Below are 13,284 nucleotides of genomic sequence, written 5' to 3' on the forward strand. Positions count from 1 at the left end.
GACAACAGTATTTATGTGCATTTACTCACAATTTACGAAATGTGAATTGTTTTTTTTATAGAAATATTTCATTTCAAGAGTGAGTAATTACACACTGTTTACAAGAGAATGAATTCGTGGTTCATTTGAGACATCGATTCAGTTTTAAGTGTGCAATACAAATTAAATACAACGTAAAAATAGTTGACAAGGCCCGTGCTCCTCGCGGGCCATTCATTATACGTAAATTCGGTCATTTCCTACTGTTGTTGTATTACAAAATATCGCTAACGTCAAATTAGTTGGCTCTGAATCGAAACCTAATTTTCAACTCTGTAACGATTGAAATGATAATAAAAATTGTGCCGTCAACTGATTAGATGGATCCTCATTAATAAAAAATGTATTCGAACACTTGATTGAGGCAATTTCAATAGGATAAAATGAAACATGTGCAACCAAAAATACCAAACCAAAACTAACCGTACTTACCTTATAAAGCATCCTGCTATGCTTCAAATACATTTTAACCCACAGGTTTAGCGAATTTTTTTTATACAGCTTTATTAATCAACGTGCATGATCTTTGAATTCCATGAAGGTCCAAGGTAGAAAAATTACAAACTTACCATTATTCTGTGATGCCACTTCTGGCACTGGTGCGGGAGAATGGTGCTCGACCTCTGAGCTTTTCGGTTCAGATACGATCGGTTTCTTGGCACCTTTTTTATCATTGTTTTCTTTAGCAGTCTCTTTAATTATTGGAGAGCTGGATTCAACAATGGGGGGTTGCGTATTAACTACAGTCGTCTGAGGCACTGGAACTGATTCTTCCTTAACTGAAACTGAAGGCATAAACTTTAAATTATTTGAAAGCAGGTTTAAACATTCAAAAATGTTGATCATTAACAATTATTTTAATGGAATTATGTAACGAAATTGATTTATTACCTATGGAAGATATACTATCACAATCTGTTTCTTTGGGCTGAAATTCTTTGGGAATTTCGGGTTTGGGCTCTCGATGCCCTTGTTTACGGGTCTTCGCGGGACTTTCCGCTTCTTTTTTGTTCAAGGTGATTTCGGCAGCATCACTATTTGCCGATACGATGGGTGTCGATTCTTTACTTGGTAGTGATGCTGTTGTAAGCACGAACTCTTTTGCATTATACTGAAAAGTAGTTTTATTTCGTTTTAGTTGAAAATAATAAATTACAATTATACTCGCATTTTGGTCAAGTAATTCAGTATATTTTATTAATTTATGGATTTCCACATAACGATTAAGATAAAAATAAGTGATGGAAGGAGCAACAAAATCAAGGAAACCTTTCTTTTTACAGTGTTCCACTAAACTATTGATACATACCAAGATGTTTGAATGCACTGGAAGAGTATTAAGTTTTTATAGTTCGGCTTAACGGTAGGATGATTTGGTTTGGTTTGTAAAACCAAGAATTACACCAAATTTTGATGGAGGAATATCACAAGAAACTTTATTAAAAGACTGGTTAGGAATATCGCAGATTCCCTTGAATTGCTAGCACCTTATATACCGAGTAGAGATTGGATTTGAATGGAAAATTTTTCAACAGCCGATCGATATTAACCCTAAAATATATCTTTAGTTTATGTCTTTAAAACTTTTTTTAATTTCAAACAGCAACATTTTATGCACTCTGTGCAATCAACGGCAATTTGATCTTATATCTGACAATTGAATTTTTAAACAAAATATTAATTCGTTTTCAGTAGGTGCTTTTTTATTTTATAGTAACCCACCTTTTTTTCATTTCATATGAAACAAAATGTTGAACTAAACCTTTTCCGTTTAAATCTGCACTATACGGTATGAAGAAATTATATCACCGATTATCAGATTCAACGTTTTTCAATATATTCACACGCTGTTAGGAAACTTATAATAAAAAAAAAAACTCAGTACTTACATGAAGGTCGCTATGCGCGACATCAAATCGGGAATTGTTTAGGGGTTGAGTTGAAACGAGGGGTGATGGGAATTGTTCGGTGGGTGAAGGGGCATGAAGTGATGGAGGTTGCTCCACATTAGTATTATGCTTATCTTCACTTATAGCCTGGGCCACCTGCTTTGCAAACGCGGCTTGAATCTTCAAGTGTAACCAAACTTCCAAAGTAAATCAACAACCAACACCGAAATAAAAATACCAATAGTATCATTCGAGGTAAGCTTCTCTAAACTCTTATTAGATCTAAGAATGTGCGAAAAATGGATGCCTTTCGTATTAGTGTTAGCAAAATCTCAAAAATGGAGTTTCAAAATTGCAAAACAAAATATAAGTGAATCAACCTTAGGCTAATGTATTTAGTTATTACTTATTAAATGTTTTTGACTAATGAGAAATTAATAAATGTCATGAAACGTTAGTATTTCCTATTTCATACTAGAACTTAGGAGACGCTCACAATCAAATGAGCGCGGCTTCCATTTAAATGCATAGAAGCAACATAAAACATTTATCTATACACATTTTAGAAAAGCAAACCTTGAAAAGAAATCTGTTGTGACTTTTCAAACATTTAATCAGATTAATTATTGACAAAGAAACTGATAAAAAGACAATCACAACGAATTTCCTTAACTATTTTTTTGATTTTGGCAATTCCAGAAGGGTAATGAAATATTTCATATTCAAATATCAGAACTTAAATGTTTAAAGAGGATTCATTAAAGTACTGCCAAAATCAGAAAGAGATACAAAAATATAATAATAATGGTGACTTTCAGGAGAACTTATCAATTTTTAAATGAGACGAACATTTCCTTCCTTAAAGTGGGAAAGAAAAAGTCATATTTATAATTTAATACGACTAAACCTGAGTAATTTTAATCTCAAAATTTTCTTTATGTAACATTTTTTACAGAGATATTGTGAAGGTCGCACTACCTTCAGAATAGTATTCATTATCCACGTGTCATAACTTAAGATTAGCGTTCTATGTAGAAAAAACGTATTGGGAAAAGTGGTAAGTTCTTCGAATTCAGTCAAAAGAATATAATTTTACATTTAACAAGTGCCAAATAATAATAATAAACAAGCTATAACTTCTAAATCAGGTAAACTGGTTAGTTAGTAAATAATATTAATCAATGACGCCAACGTCAAAAAACACTAAAAATTGAGAAAAAAAATATGGTGCCATCTAAGTTGATTGATGGAATATTTAAGGAAGTAGAAGGTACCAAGGAAGCCCATTCCTACTAGAGTGCTCAATAATCCCCATTGTAAAAACAAACGGTAAGAAACCCTTCAGGAAGGTCATCGAGAGGCAGAGTTACGTTTATATATTTATTATAAATATTGAAATAGTTACCTACACAAGCAATAAACGTACTATTCATAAAAATTACCAATCATGGACAATTTGGTGAAGGAGAGGTTTTCTGTGCAGGATTGCCATATGATGTTTATGTCTATTACTTATTAGATCACAATCATTATGCAAATGTCAGTCAATAAGGTTTAACACATCAAGATGATACTGGCGTTATCTGACCCTTTTTGCCATATGTGTATTAATTAGAATAAATGCGCAAATATGGACATATCAGGTTAGTTCAGGTCGTCATTGGTAGCAAGGAGGGGGTATTAATACGTTCTCCGATCCCATTCCAAAATGGGAGTTTAATAAATTATGGGAAAAAATGTTGAATGACGTAAAAGGAAATGCTTTATTAAAATTATGAAAATATAATAAATTGGGTATGTTACTTACCCTATTTGTGAACAATCATATTAAACAATAAACAAAAAGGAAATTATAATCATATATTTAATAATAGTATTTATTTTTTACTTCCAAAAAAAGCGGTATCCTTTTTTCTACCACTTTTCAAATTTGAAACGCCGATATGTCGAGAACTCGTGAGGTAATTGTCTTAAAAAATATTTCAAATATATCGTCTCAATGTGCTACATAGCCTTATTCAAACTTTACAAAAAGTCCCATGATTGTACAATTCAATTAATTTCTTACAAAAGTCACATACTAATAAAAATTGCGGGTTCTGGATAATTTGATGAAGAAAGAGATGCCACTATAGAATCGCGATTTGATGCATAAGCTATTTTGCATGAAATTCTAAATTAGTAATATGCTCGAAAAATCTCAAACTTCTTTTTTGATCGAATTCTTTGTACAATACAAAATGTATTTGCATTCCATCGAAATATGTTTGCATAATCAATCTGCTGCCTTGAATTCGCAACTTTTTCCTCATTTTACTAAATCTGGAAACATCGCATGCTACTTCCTATCGTGTATCGATCCAAGGTCAATCAGCTGGGTCTTTGCAAAAGGCAGGTTGTACCGATAACACTTGGTAGGTGATTCACTCGAATGTTAGCGCTATGATGAGCAAGATCTTCGTAATTCGCGCTGCATTAATAATCGGAATAATTGAGTGCTCTTTTGTTCTAAAGACTCATGAGGAACACCATGGGTGTATCCATGATTTAAGTGAGTGAAAGTGGATATTGCTGACGTGATTCTAGGTCACAATTTCGGTGCTATGGGGCTATATAGGCGGGATGAGTTCTAATTTTTGTTTCTTGTGGTTTGCAGTAAAGTTTTGTCGTCAGGACAACGGAAACGACGTAATTAAAATTTTAGTCGAAAATCGAAATTATTTGCAATTTTGGTTCTTTTGAAAGGTACTTGTTAATGATCGTCTTGACTGAAGAATGATATCGTAACTTGAGTTACTTTGAAGATTTTAAAAACTTTTTAGGCATTAATACTGTTTGGGGGGATGTATCTCATCAACCGCGTACGCCTCTATTTCAAATAAAAAATAATTCGAAACTCTTACCGTTTTGAAGATTTTTTTCACGTATTATAATTATTTCATTAATATTAAACTTCTTTCAGGATTTAATATAGATTTTACATCAGGAATTAATACTAAATTTTTAGGTTATTTTAAAAATAAGCCCGGCACAATGACCAAAATACAGATTAATTTTTTACATCAATTTTTTTCCTTAAAATGCTTTATTTTTGATCAATCATTGTATAATCATTTCAGGGACATGCTCTATAACTGGGTATTGAGGACAAATCAAGTTTGGTTTTATTTCATAAGGAATCATCAAAGAAACTTTTGTGTAACAATATCTGGCATGAAATTTAAACAAAAATCTTTGCATTCAGTAAAAAGTTAGTCATGAAAAAGTTTGAGAATATGACCGATTAAATATTATTTGGCACTTGTGACGACATATGAATGGTACTAGGTGCCAAAAAAATCAAAGCCTAAGTAATTTTATCAGAAGAATAATTTCTTCAGGAACGATAAAAAAATCGTCTTTGAAAATTATCTTCCAGGCAAAGATACCAAGACTTTGTTCTATTGGGCCTTAGTGTATCTGTTACCTACCTCTTTATCATTAGGAGGTTGTGGCGTTTGCCTGGCAGAGGACTCTCCAGTCGGTGGATGCGAGGCGTTCTCAGAGTCGAATATCTCATCTAATCTATCTTGACCCGTGTTGGGATCTATGATCGGAATGGCGTTCGAGCGACGCTGTTTATTTTTTGCGTAGGTAGCAGGAGCGGCAGCCGCCTGAGTCAAAAGGGGTTGGTTCTGCAAGGAACCAGTGGGGGCGTTTGGCGGTGCTGCTGTTACGGGCGTCGTAGTAGTTCTTGTTAAAGAAATTGGTGCGCTTTGGGGAGGGAAAACACCGTACATCGCTTGGTCTGAAAATAAAAATGCATACATTAATATAGTTAATGAGTGCTACGTTTGGAAGCGTGCGAAATGTCGAATTTTGAATAACCCTCGAAGTTGAAGAAAAAGGAGCTATGTGTAAAAAATTGGTTTACAAATAGAATTTCATAAGCGTATAAAAACAGGATGCAAATTTGCGCCCCAAAGTGAGGTAGGTTATCAAAGAGTAAATATCTAAAGTGATGAAAACCCGGACTGAAAATCGAATTTTAGTAGATAATTTGTACAAAATTTTCTCAAATTAATCAAGTATGTAATGATTCACCAAAGCCCCACTTATAGCATAAAATTCGAACATAAATGACGCCATCGTGTTAACATGCTGCACGAAAGACCGAAAAATCCCACTGTACATAGTCCGAACAGTCCGCATACAAGGCGCCTTCCCTCTAGGATACTGCCCCTCTCGCCAACATCACATTGAATTGCAATTTTCGGCCAGATAACCAGTTAAAGAGTTCAGAGACAAGAAGGCGTCGACGAGACGCCTTAATTGCTATATCAAATATAATGTCAATACACAGACATTAAAAACGTCTATATATAAATATCTTCTGCCAGAGATTCAGCATTTTTACTGGCACTTGTTTTCCTACATCTTTATATTTGGGAATCGATACTCCTAATACTTACAAGGAACCGTGGTTGACACTGTAGATGAAAACTGCGGGAACCCAGAATAAGACTGCGGGAAAACAGGCTGCGCGTAAGGCTGATGAGGTGTCATCAGGTTGTTGGGAGGCCGCTGGTTGAAGTATAAAGATTGCGGAGGCAGGTACACTGGCTGCACCACATACTGTGACTGATACATCGGGGCTTGACCCTAGAAAGGATTATCAAATTGTTACTGAAATATAATGGCTGTTGCTGTTTACTGATTAGTTCTTTACTAAATTAATAAAATTATGCAATCTTTATACGAAAAATTAAGAATATTATGAAGTTTGAGGCTTCCCTTTTCATCTTACTTAATCATATATGCTTATACGGCCAGAACTTACCCTGTGCTGTTGATTGGGCATTCTAGAACCCTGTGTGGGTGGACCGCCTCCAGTTCTAGACGTAAAAAAAGGTTGCGGCGGTGCCCTTACTGGATTCAGCCCAAACTGCTGAAAAAAACAAATACATGTAGTATAATACGTAAATAATGAATGACATTTATTTTTGGAAAACAAAACTTTTGACCATTTGGCATTTCTATCCTTGTGACAAAAACACTTGCAATTATAAACAGTCATTCATAAAATGCATTTGGCAATGTTCGAATAGAATGATTGAAGGAAAAAAAAAGAAAGATTGTCTTATAACACAAAGAGGATTCAGGATTGTTCAGTTGTCAAGATTGTTTTTTAATGTTGTCTGAATTTCTTGCAGTCTTTCTGTCATGTATGCGATTTAATTGATAGAAAACATCTGAAATCTTAAAATCATACGAAAAATATCTCCATATCTTCGAATATCACTACGCTAGGGTGCTCATGATAAGACGGATGGGTTTTTCCTTATGCAAAAACAAAATAAGTTATTTCCTAATAGAATAAAAAATGAACCATATTCAAGGAAATGAATTAAATTAAATATAAGTAGGAAACAATATGAATTTCTTTTCCCCACAAGTCATCAAAATTTTAAATAATTTGAAATGGTAAAATACGTGCACACCGTAAAATAAGGGACGTGCACCATCAATACTCCTGAACAGTCGCAAAACATAAATTCTCGTTTTATCGCCTCAATATCACAATTTGACAACACAGGTAATATAATCTATATAATTCAAATGGCAATACATGATATAAAGATAAATTTAATCTAGCCCTGTAGTTTTTATGAAGTATCTTGCCAACATTTAATGCGATTTTGATCATTCGTATTATATTCCACTTTGAGAAAAAAAAGACATGGGTGTTCAAACATTTGGGATCGGCATATTCAGTAGTATGCAAAAAGGCAGAGAATAGTTAATATATTAAATAACTTTTTGCCCTGAAATCCTTTGCCTAAGCAACAAAGGCCTTATTTTAACGAAGCTAATTTAAACTGAAATATAAACTGTAAATTAATATCTCTAAGAGGGATTCAGAAAAATAATAACTCTGTTTATTAACAAGTACTAATACATAAGAATATTAATTTCAAAGTTCACATTTTCTAGACGAATTACAATAATTAATGCCAGCAGTATCAGGTGTGTAGTTTAAAGGCTAAACCAATGCAGGGTGCTCGAGTTCAAGCTGAAAATACTTTAAACATAGTAAAACGAACAAATATGAATTTTCCTTTTGTTCAAAAGCTCTTTGTATACAGTCTAGAGCTTTTTGAGCATGGGTCGCTTTTGAGTTTTTTTAAGCCTACAGCGCAATAAGGGGAAATTGGACAATCACTTGATTCTTAATTTTGTGTAAAAATCTTTTTCGGCTCTTAGTAATTTTTGCGAGTGTACGTCACTTTTCAAGAGTGGCGATTTAAAGTACCGACTACATATGTAGGTTGTTTACTTAAGTTGCATAAAGGCTATTGGAGCGAGGAGACAAAGGTATGAAGTAGTATTACCGTCATATCTCGAGCCACTCTAAGAGTTGCTTGTAAATACTATATTCCATTAGTTTTCCGCTCGACTAGCCCTGTAGATTGCTTAAGTTCAGATTTAAGTTTAAGCTCTAATTAAACGACGAATTATCGAACAAAATTTGCCTCTTAACTTTACAAGTAGGATGGTTTAAATAATTGCTCTTTGAGCTGGGCCACCTTATATATGAAATGACGTTCTATACTACTATTTACTTTTCTGAAAACGTTCACAATGTCACAAAAAATACAATTTATGAGATGCTTGTCATAGTCCTGCGTAAACTTTAGGTAATGCATGCATTATCAGACAACAATTTTCTATGAACTACGTTAAAAATGAAACTGAAAATAACAGTTTTTGCAAATTCACAGGTGTCCAGGTTTACCTAGAGTGCACGCAGAAAGAAGCATCTTAACATGTTTATTGCCAATACCGTACCTAGGCCGTTAAATGAATTGTACACACTTGAAACCATAAAAGCAGGTAAAATTTCGAAGACCGTCTCAACGTATTGGAACTCATAAAAACACTATGCTATCGTCACCTAATTTGTTCATGGATATAATCTTATCAATTTTTGAATGGCGGTTATTGGAATCCTTAGAAAAATTAAGTGACTAACATGGGCAAGAAATTATGAAAGGAAACCTCCTTTAATATAAAAGTATGCACTGGAATAAAAATTCCTTATTTGACCCAATAGATGTTATTTATACATAATTAAATAAACATCAAATACTGTTAAGCTTCATTAACCGATAAGAATATTTAATGATATCTGACTCACTTTAAAGCATTCCTACCTACAGATAACATTATTTTTTGTATCTGGACGAATTCTTCAAGGAATGCATCGTGCGGATGGACAATCGTATGCGTCACTACTTATGTGTCGACAGAACTAATGCACTCGGTTTCAAGTGAATTACACGAATAATTGCATTAGTATGGCTGACACGAAATAAGTGTTTTATTAACCTTCAAGAAATATTTCAATAGAAAAAACGTTTCTCTACAATACCGCTTTCTCCGAATATACAATAAACCTGAATTTAAAATATATTATGAGAAATAGACATATATACAATGTATCTCTGCTAGAATAACGATACGAGTATAACCTAGTTAGATTAACACAAAGAAAAATGGCGGCTTCTGAAATTGCTGGTGATTTGATTTTTTAATTAAAAATGCCCTTTGGATCAAATGCAATAATGTGGCATTAAGCCGCAAATCCCTGCGGTTATTTACCGCACGCTGGCGGCTAAAATCATATGTTGACCGTCGCATATTAAATTTATATGTAAAACCAGAAAAAAAAACAAAGAATAATTTAATCAACGAAATTTTGACAAGTTGAGAAAAATGTTGAAAATAGTGATTGTGACAATTTACAGCGATGTTTTAAAAATTTTCCATACAATTCAAATTGTCGAGCCCAAACGGGCACAATTTATATTTAGAGATTTTGATTTTTTAAGAGCTCCACCAGATTGTGAAGTTTTTTTGCAGGGATGATTGAGAGGGAGTCTGAAACCATTTGTAAGGAAATTCACACCGAATGTCGCCACGTATTTTCATTCTGAACCAATCGCTAGTTTTCGACCGTCTGGGGATTCTGTACGGCCATATTTTTAGGCCTAAAACCGATTTTTTTTGGGCTCATAAAGTTTCGAGGACATTCTTACTAAAGGTTCCACAAAGTTTTGAAAAATTATTTATCAACAAATTTCAGAGTGATATTACTCGATTTTCGAATTCGAAGAGAAACCACAAACTTTACTACAACCCTCAAGAAATTTAAAGTACCCCGTGGCCATCTCATGAGATTTTAAAAGGCCTATCTGGGAACTCTTCGAACAGTTAAACGAATTGAAAGAAATACCGAAAAACTTTTTGCTGAATTTACGAGAATTTTTAGAGATTAAAATTTCCCACATTTTTTTAATATATTTTTAGTGACTTTCAAAAATTATTTGCGATTTAGAGATCTATTGTGAAGTTTTGGGGGCATTCGTAAACATCTTCTCATTGTGAAGGTACTTTTGGAGATTTTCCGGGAAAACAAAACAAAAGAGCAAGCTCAACACAAACTTACCATTTGAGGAAGCTGTCCTTGGATATTAGTTACTTTCAAGTCCGTATTTGGAGGCGTCGATGATTGATTCGGTGGCCCCGTAGTTGCAATGTTTCTAAGGCCCGGACCCTGGTTTGGACCCTGTGTTTGCGGTACATACGACCCGGTCGAATTGTGATAGGCTTCCGATCCTGTATAACCAACAAAAGAAAAGCCAAAGATAAAAGAAGAATTCGCCGAAGGTAAAAGAAAACCAATCGAAAAACTTGTATATCTTTTAAGACACCTCTTTGATACTTACTATTACTGTGCGGCGAAATAATCGGCTGATATCTGCACTAAGGAGTTAAGGCTCAAAGTTAAGATATGTAAAGAACTAAAGTGGCGAATCCTATTGAAGGTGGTCACCGTATGACAATGGAATAGCTCCAGTACTACCATCAAAACACCCTCTGTACGAACGGTTTAGTGGGGGAAGGCAAAATTGACCAGACACAACGTCGCAAAATATAGCCCTTAGAAAGATGCTAGTGCGGCGCCGGCGCATTAAAAGAAATTATTTAGGGTGAACTTTAATCTCGATCACAATATACGCACATCAGTTATAATGTATAAATAGCTGACCTATATGTAGGAACGTTTTTTGCAGAATTCCGGTTCCAATTGAAAATTACTTGCGAAGTGATGTTGGTTTTTGGGTAAAAGCTTATATTACAATATATTACCTAACAAATGCGGAAAGTGATGCTTTAGCACGCGACGATTATAAATAATCGACGCGAAGTTGAGTACGTTCAGCAATCTCGTGAGGTAAAGCCACTTTCGCAAAAGACATTTTTTTACTGTTCGATTTTTCTTAAATATAAAATATATGCCTTTATTGTACATTAGTATTTCATCCATCATTATAAAAGAAATAGGTTTTCATTCCTTAATTTTTAAGTCTTATGTATATTTATAACCGTTTAGCCAGCATCCGAATATTCTTGGCCCCGACTGTATATAAACACACCCATTCTCAAATAAGGGGGCTTATCAGTTTCACCTCTTAGATCTTCCCGCTGCTATGCGTTTGATGATTCAAACTTCACGATTAGGTCATAATAATATGCTTAACAACTTTGTTAATATGTATAATATACTACTTTACAACACTGAGCGTAAAGCATAATAGGAGAATGATAGTGAAAATAATATTGACATGAAGTGATGAAGATCACATATGTAGTTCCAGCGTCCCACCCCACAAGTGGTATTAAGTCAACAACCCACTAAGTGGAATGGGTCGTCTATTCATGCAAGGAAGGAACATCATTTTACGATAGTTTCAGAGGCCCACAGAGACATTGATAAAAGCACGTAGAAGAGACCAGCCTTGATTAAAGCCGGGTGTCTCTGGGGGCTCCGTCTCCGGGCCTGATCATTTTATTTTTTGCTCGATTATCTGTGACCTTAAACTTCCTCTAAAATGCCAATTTGAATTATATACAGGGCGTCTTGAAATATCGTGCAAATATTGTAGGAAGCAACTCCTGAAGTTAAGGTGAGACGGTTCTCTTATTCCTCCGAATGGATTTTATGCACTATGAGGAATAGTTTAAATTGCGGAATTCTTAGCATCTACGAAGAAATAATTACAATGAATATGAGGTAAAAAATAAAATTTCAAAATGAACTTTTTTAAGTATATCCGGTATGTCGTGACTCAATTGGCCACATGATTTACAGATAGAGGATGAAATTGAGCACAAATAGCCACAAAATAACGCAAATAATTAAGCAAAAAATAACTAGCTTTCTCCAACTAAATCAAATTTAGTTGACACCGTACGCACTTGCAGAAAGTGACTTTACAGACGGTCTGTCCAAAGGGGGATAAGTTTTCATCATTCCATATGCTCATTTTAGAAAAGACAAATCTAATTTTTTACCTTAATTTTTTTAATTTTCTGCTATTTTTAGCTATTTAAGCTAATTTGAACTATTATCTATCTATCCGTAATAATCAATTACAACCAATGCAAATTTACTTACTAATTTCTATTTTGTAATTTTGCTAAATAAATTATATTCATTGTACATAACTTCGGCGCGAACCGTAAAACTTTCAAATTTAAAATAATTAAAATAATAAAGCGGCAAAAGCATAGTTACTGATATACAGGGTGTAAAACTTAAAGATTTTTTTAATAGATTTTACTTCAGAACTGTTTGGTTTTTAATATATTTAGTTGAAATTTTACGTGCTACTATTTCGAATCTCCACGCCTCACTTTTAAAAAACAATGATGGTATCTACAGGGTGGTTCGTCTTCTGAAGTTATATCATTTTACGCCATTATCTCAAACTTTTTCATGGTACGCCACTACCCGCTCAATTTCTGAAATTTGAATCCAGTGTTCAATTTAAAAACATTTTCGTCTTAATAATGTTAACATGGATTCTTAGTTCGTTAACAATGATATAAGTTGTTCGAGAGAAACAGTTAGTACAATCGTTTTGGACCTATTTTTCCAATTCCTTATCGAGGAGAATATATGTATGCCAGCTTAGAAATATTCGAATGGAGCCTCTAGATGAGAACAAAATTGTACTGATTTTAGTACACTATAAGGAGAAATCAAGTGTCAATCACCGATTAGAATATACGATAATTCATATACATCATTACCGCACGTCTGACAGATGACATGGCCGGGTATCCCACAAAGTCTTAAACGGTGTTTGTAATACTGAGCTTGTACATTAAAATTACTTTACCATTTATCGTATACACACGCACGTTGTTAAATTTGTCACGTCATACGTAAACCCGAACGGAAATCTCTGAATTCTGGCAATTTACGTACGTAGATAACGTACGAAGAGCGGGGAAGAAAGACTTGCGA

General features: G+C 34.1%; 1 protein-coding gene across 7 annotated transcripts in view; it reads right to left on the reverse strand.

Moving 5' to 3' along the window:
- Positions 1-13,284, reverse strand: part of LOC136340937 (eukaryotic translation initiation factor 4 gamma 1-like) — a 35,029-nt gene that overhangs the window by 12,895 nt on the left and 8,850 nt on the right. Inside the window, exons 2-9 of one of the 7 annotated variants that reach the window (XM_066285421.1) lie at positions 10,697-10,728; positions 10,417-10,586; positions 6,748-6,855; positions 6,380-6,569; positions 5,399-5,715; positions 1,929-2,108; positions 931-1,150; positions 609-824 (exon numbers count right to left, since the gene is read on the reverse strand). In XM_066285421.1, the coding sequence (XP_066141518.1) occupies positions 609-824; positions 931-1,150; positions 1,929-2,108; positions 5,399-5,715; positions 6,380-6,569; positions 6,748-6,855; positions 10,417-10,586; positions 10,697-10,728 (1,433 nt within the window). Of the gene's footprint in view, positions 1-608; positions 825-930; positions 1,151-1,928; positions 2,109-5,398; positions 5,716-6,379; positions 6,570-6,747; positions 6,856-10,416; positions 10,599-10,694; positions 10,729-13,284 lie in introns of all 7 variants that reach the window. The other 6 variants (XM_066285418.1, XM_066285422.1, XM_066285420.1 and 3 more) reach the window with 6 other exon arrangements.

The sequence above is a fragment of the Euwallacea fornicatus genome, chromosome 9, assembly GCF_040115645.1.
Source record: "Euwallacea fornicatus isolate EFF26 chromosome 9, ASM4011564v1, whole genome shotgun sequence".
Classification (NCBI taxonomy): domain Eukaryota; kingdom Metazoa; phylum Arthropoda; class Insecta; order Coleoptera; family Curculionidae; genus Euwallacea; species Euwallacea fornicatus.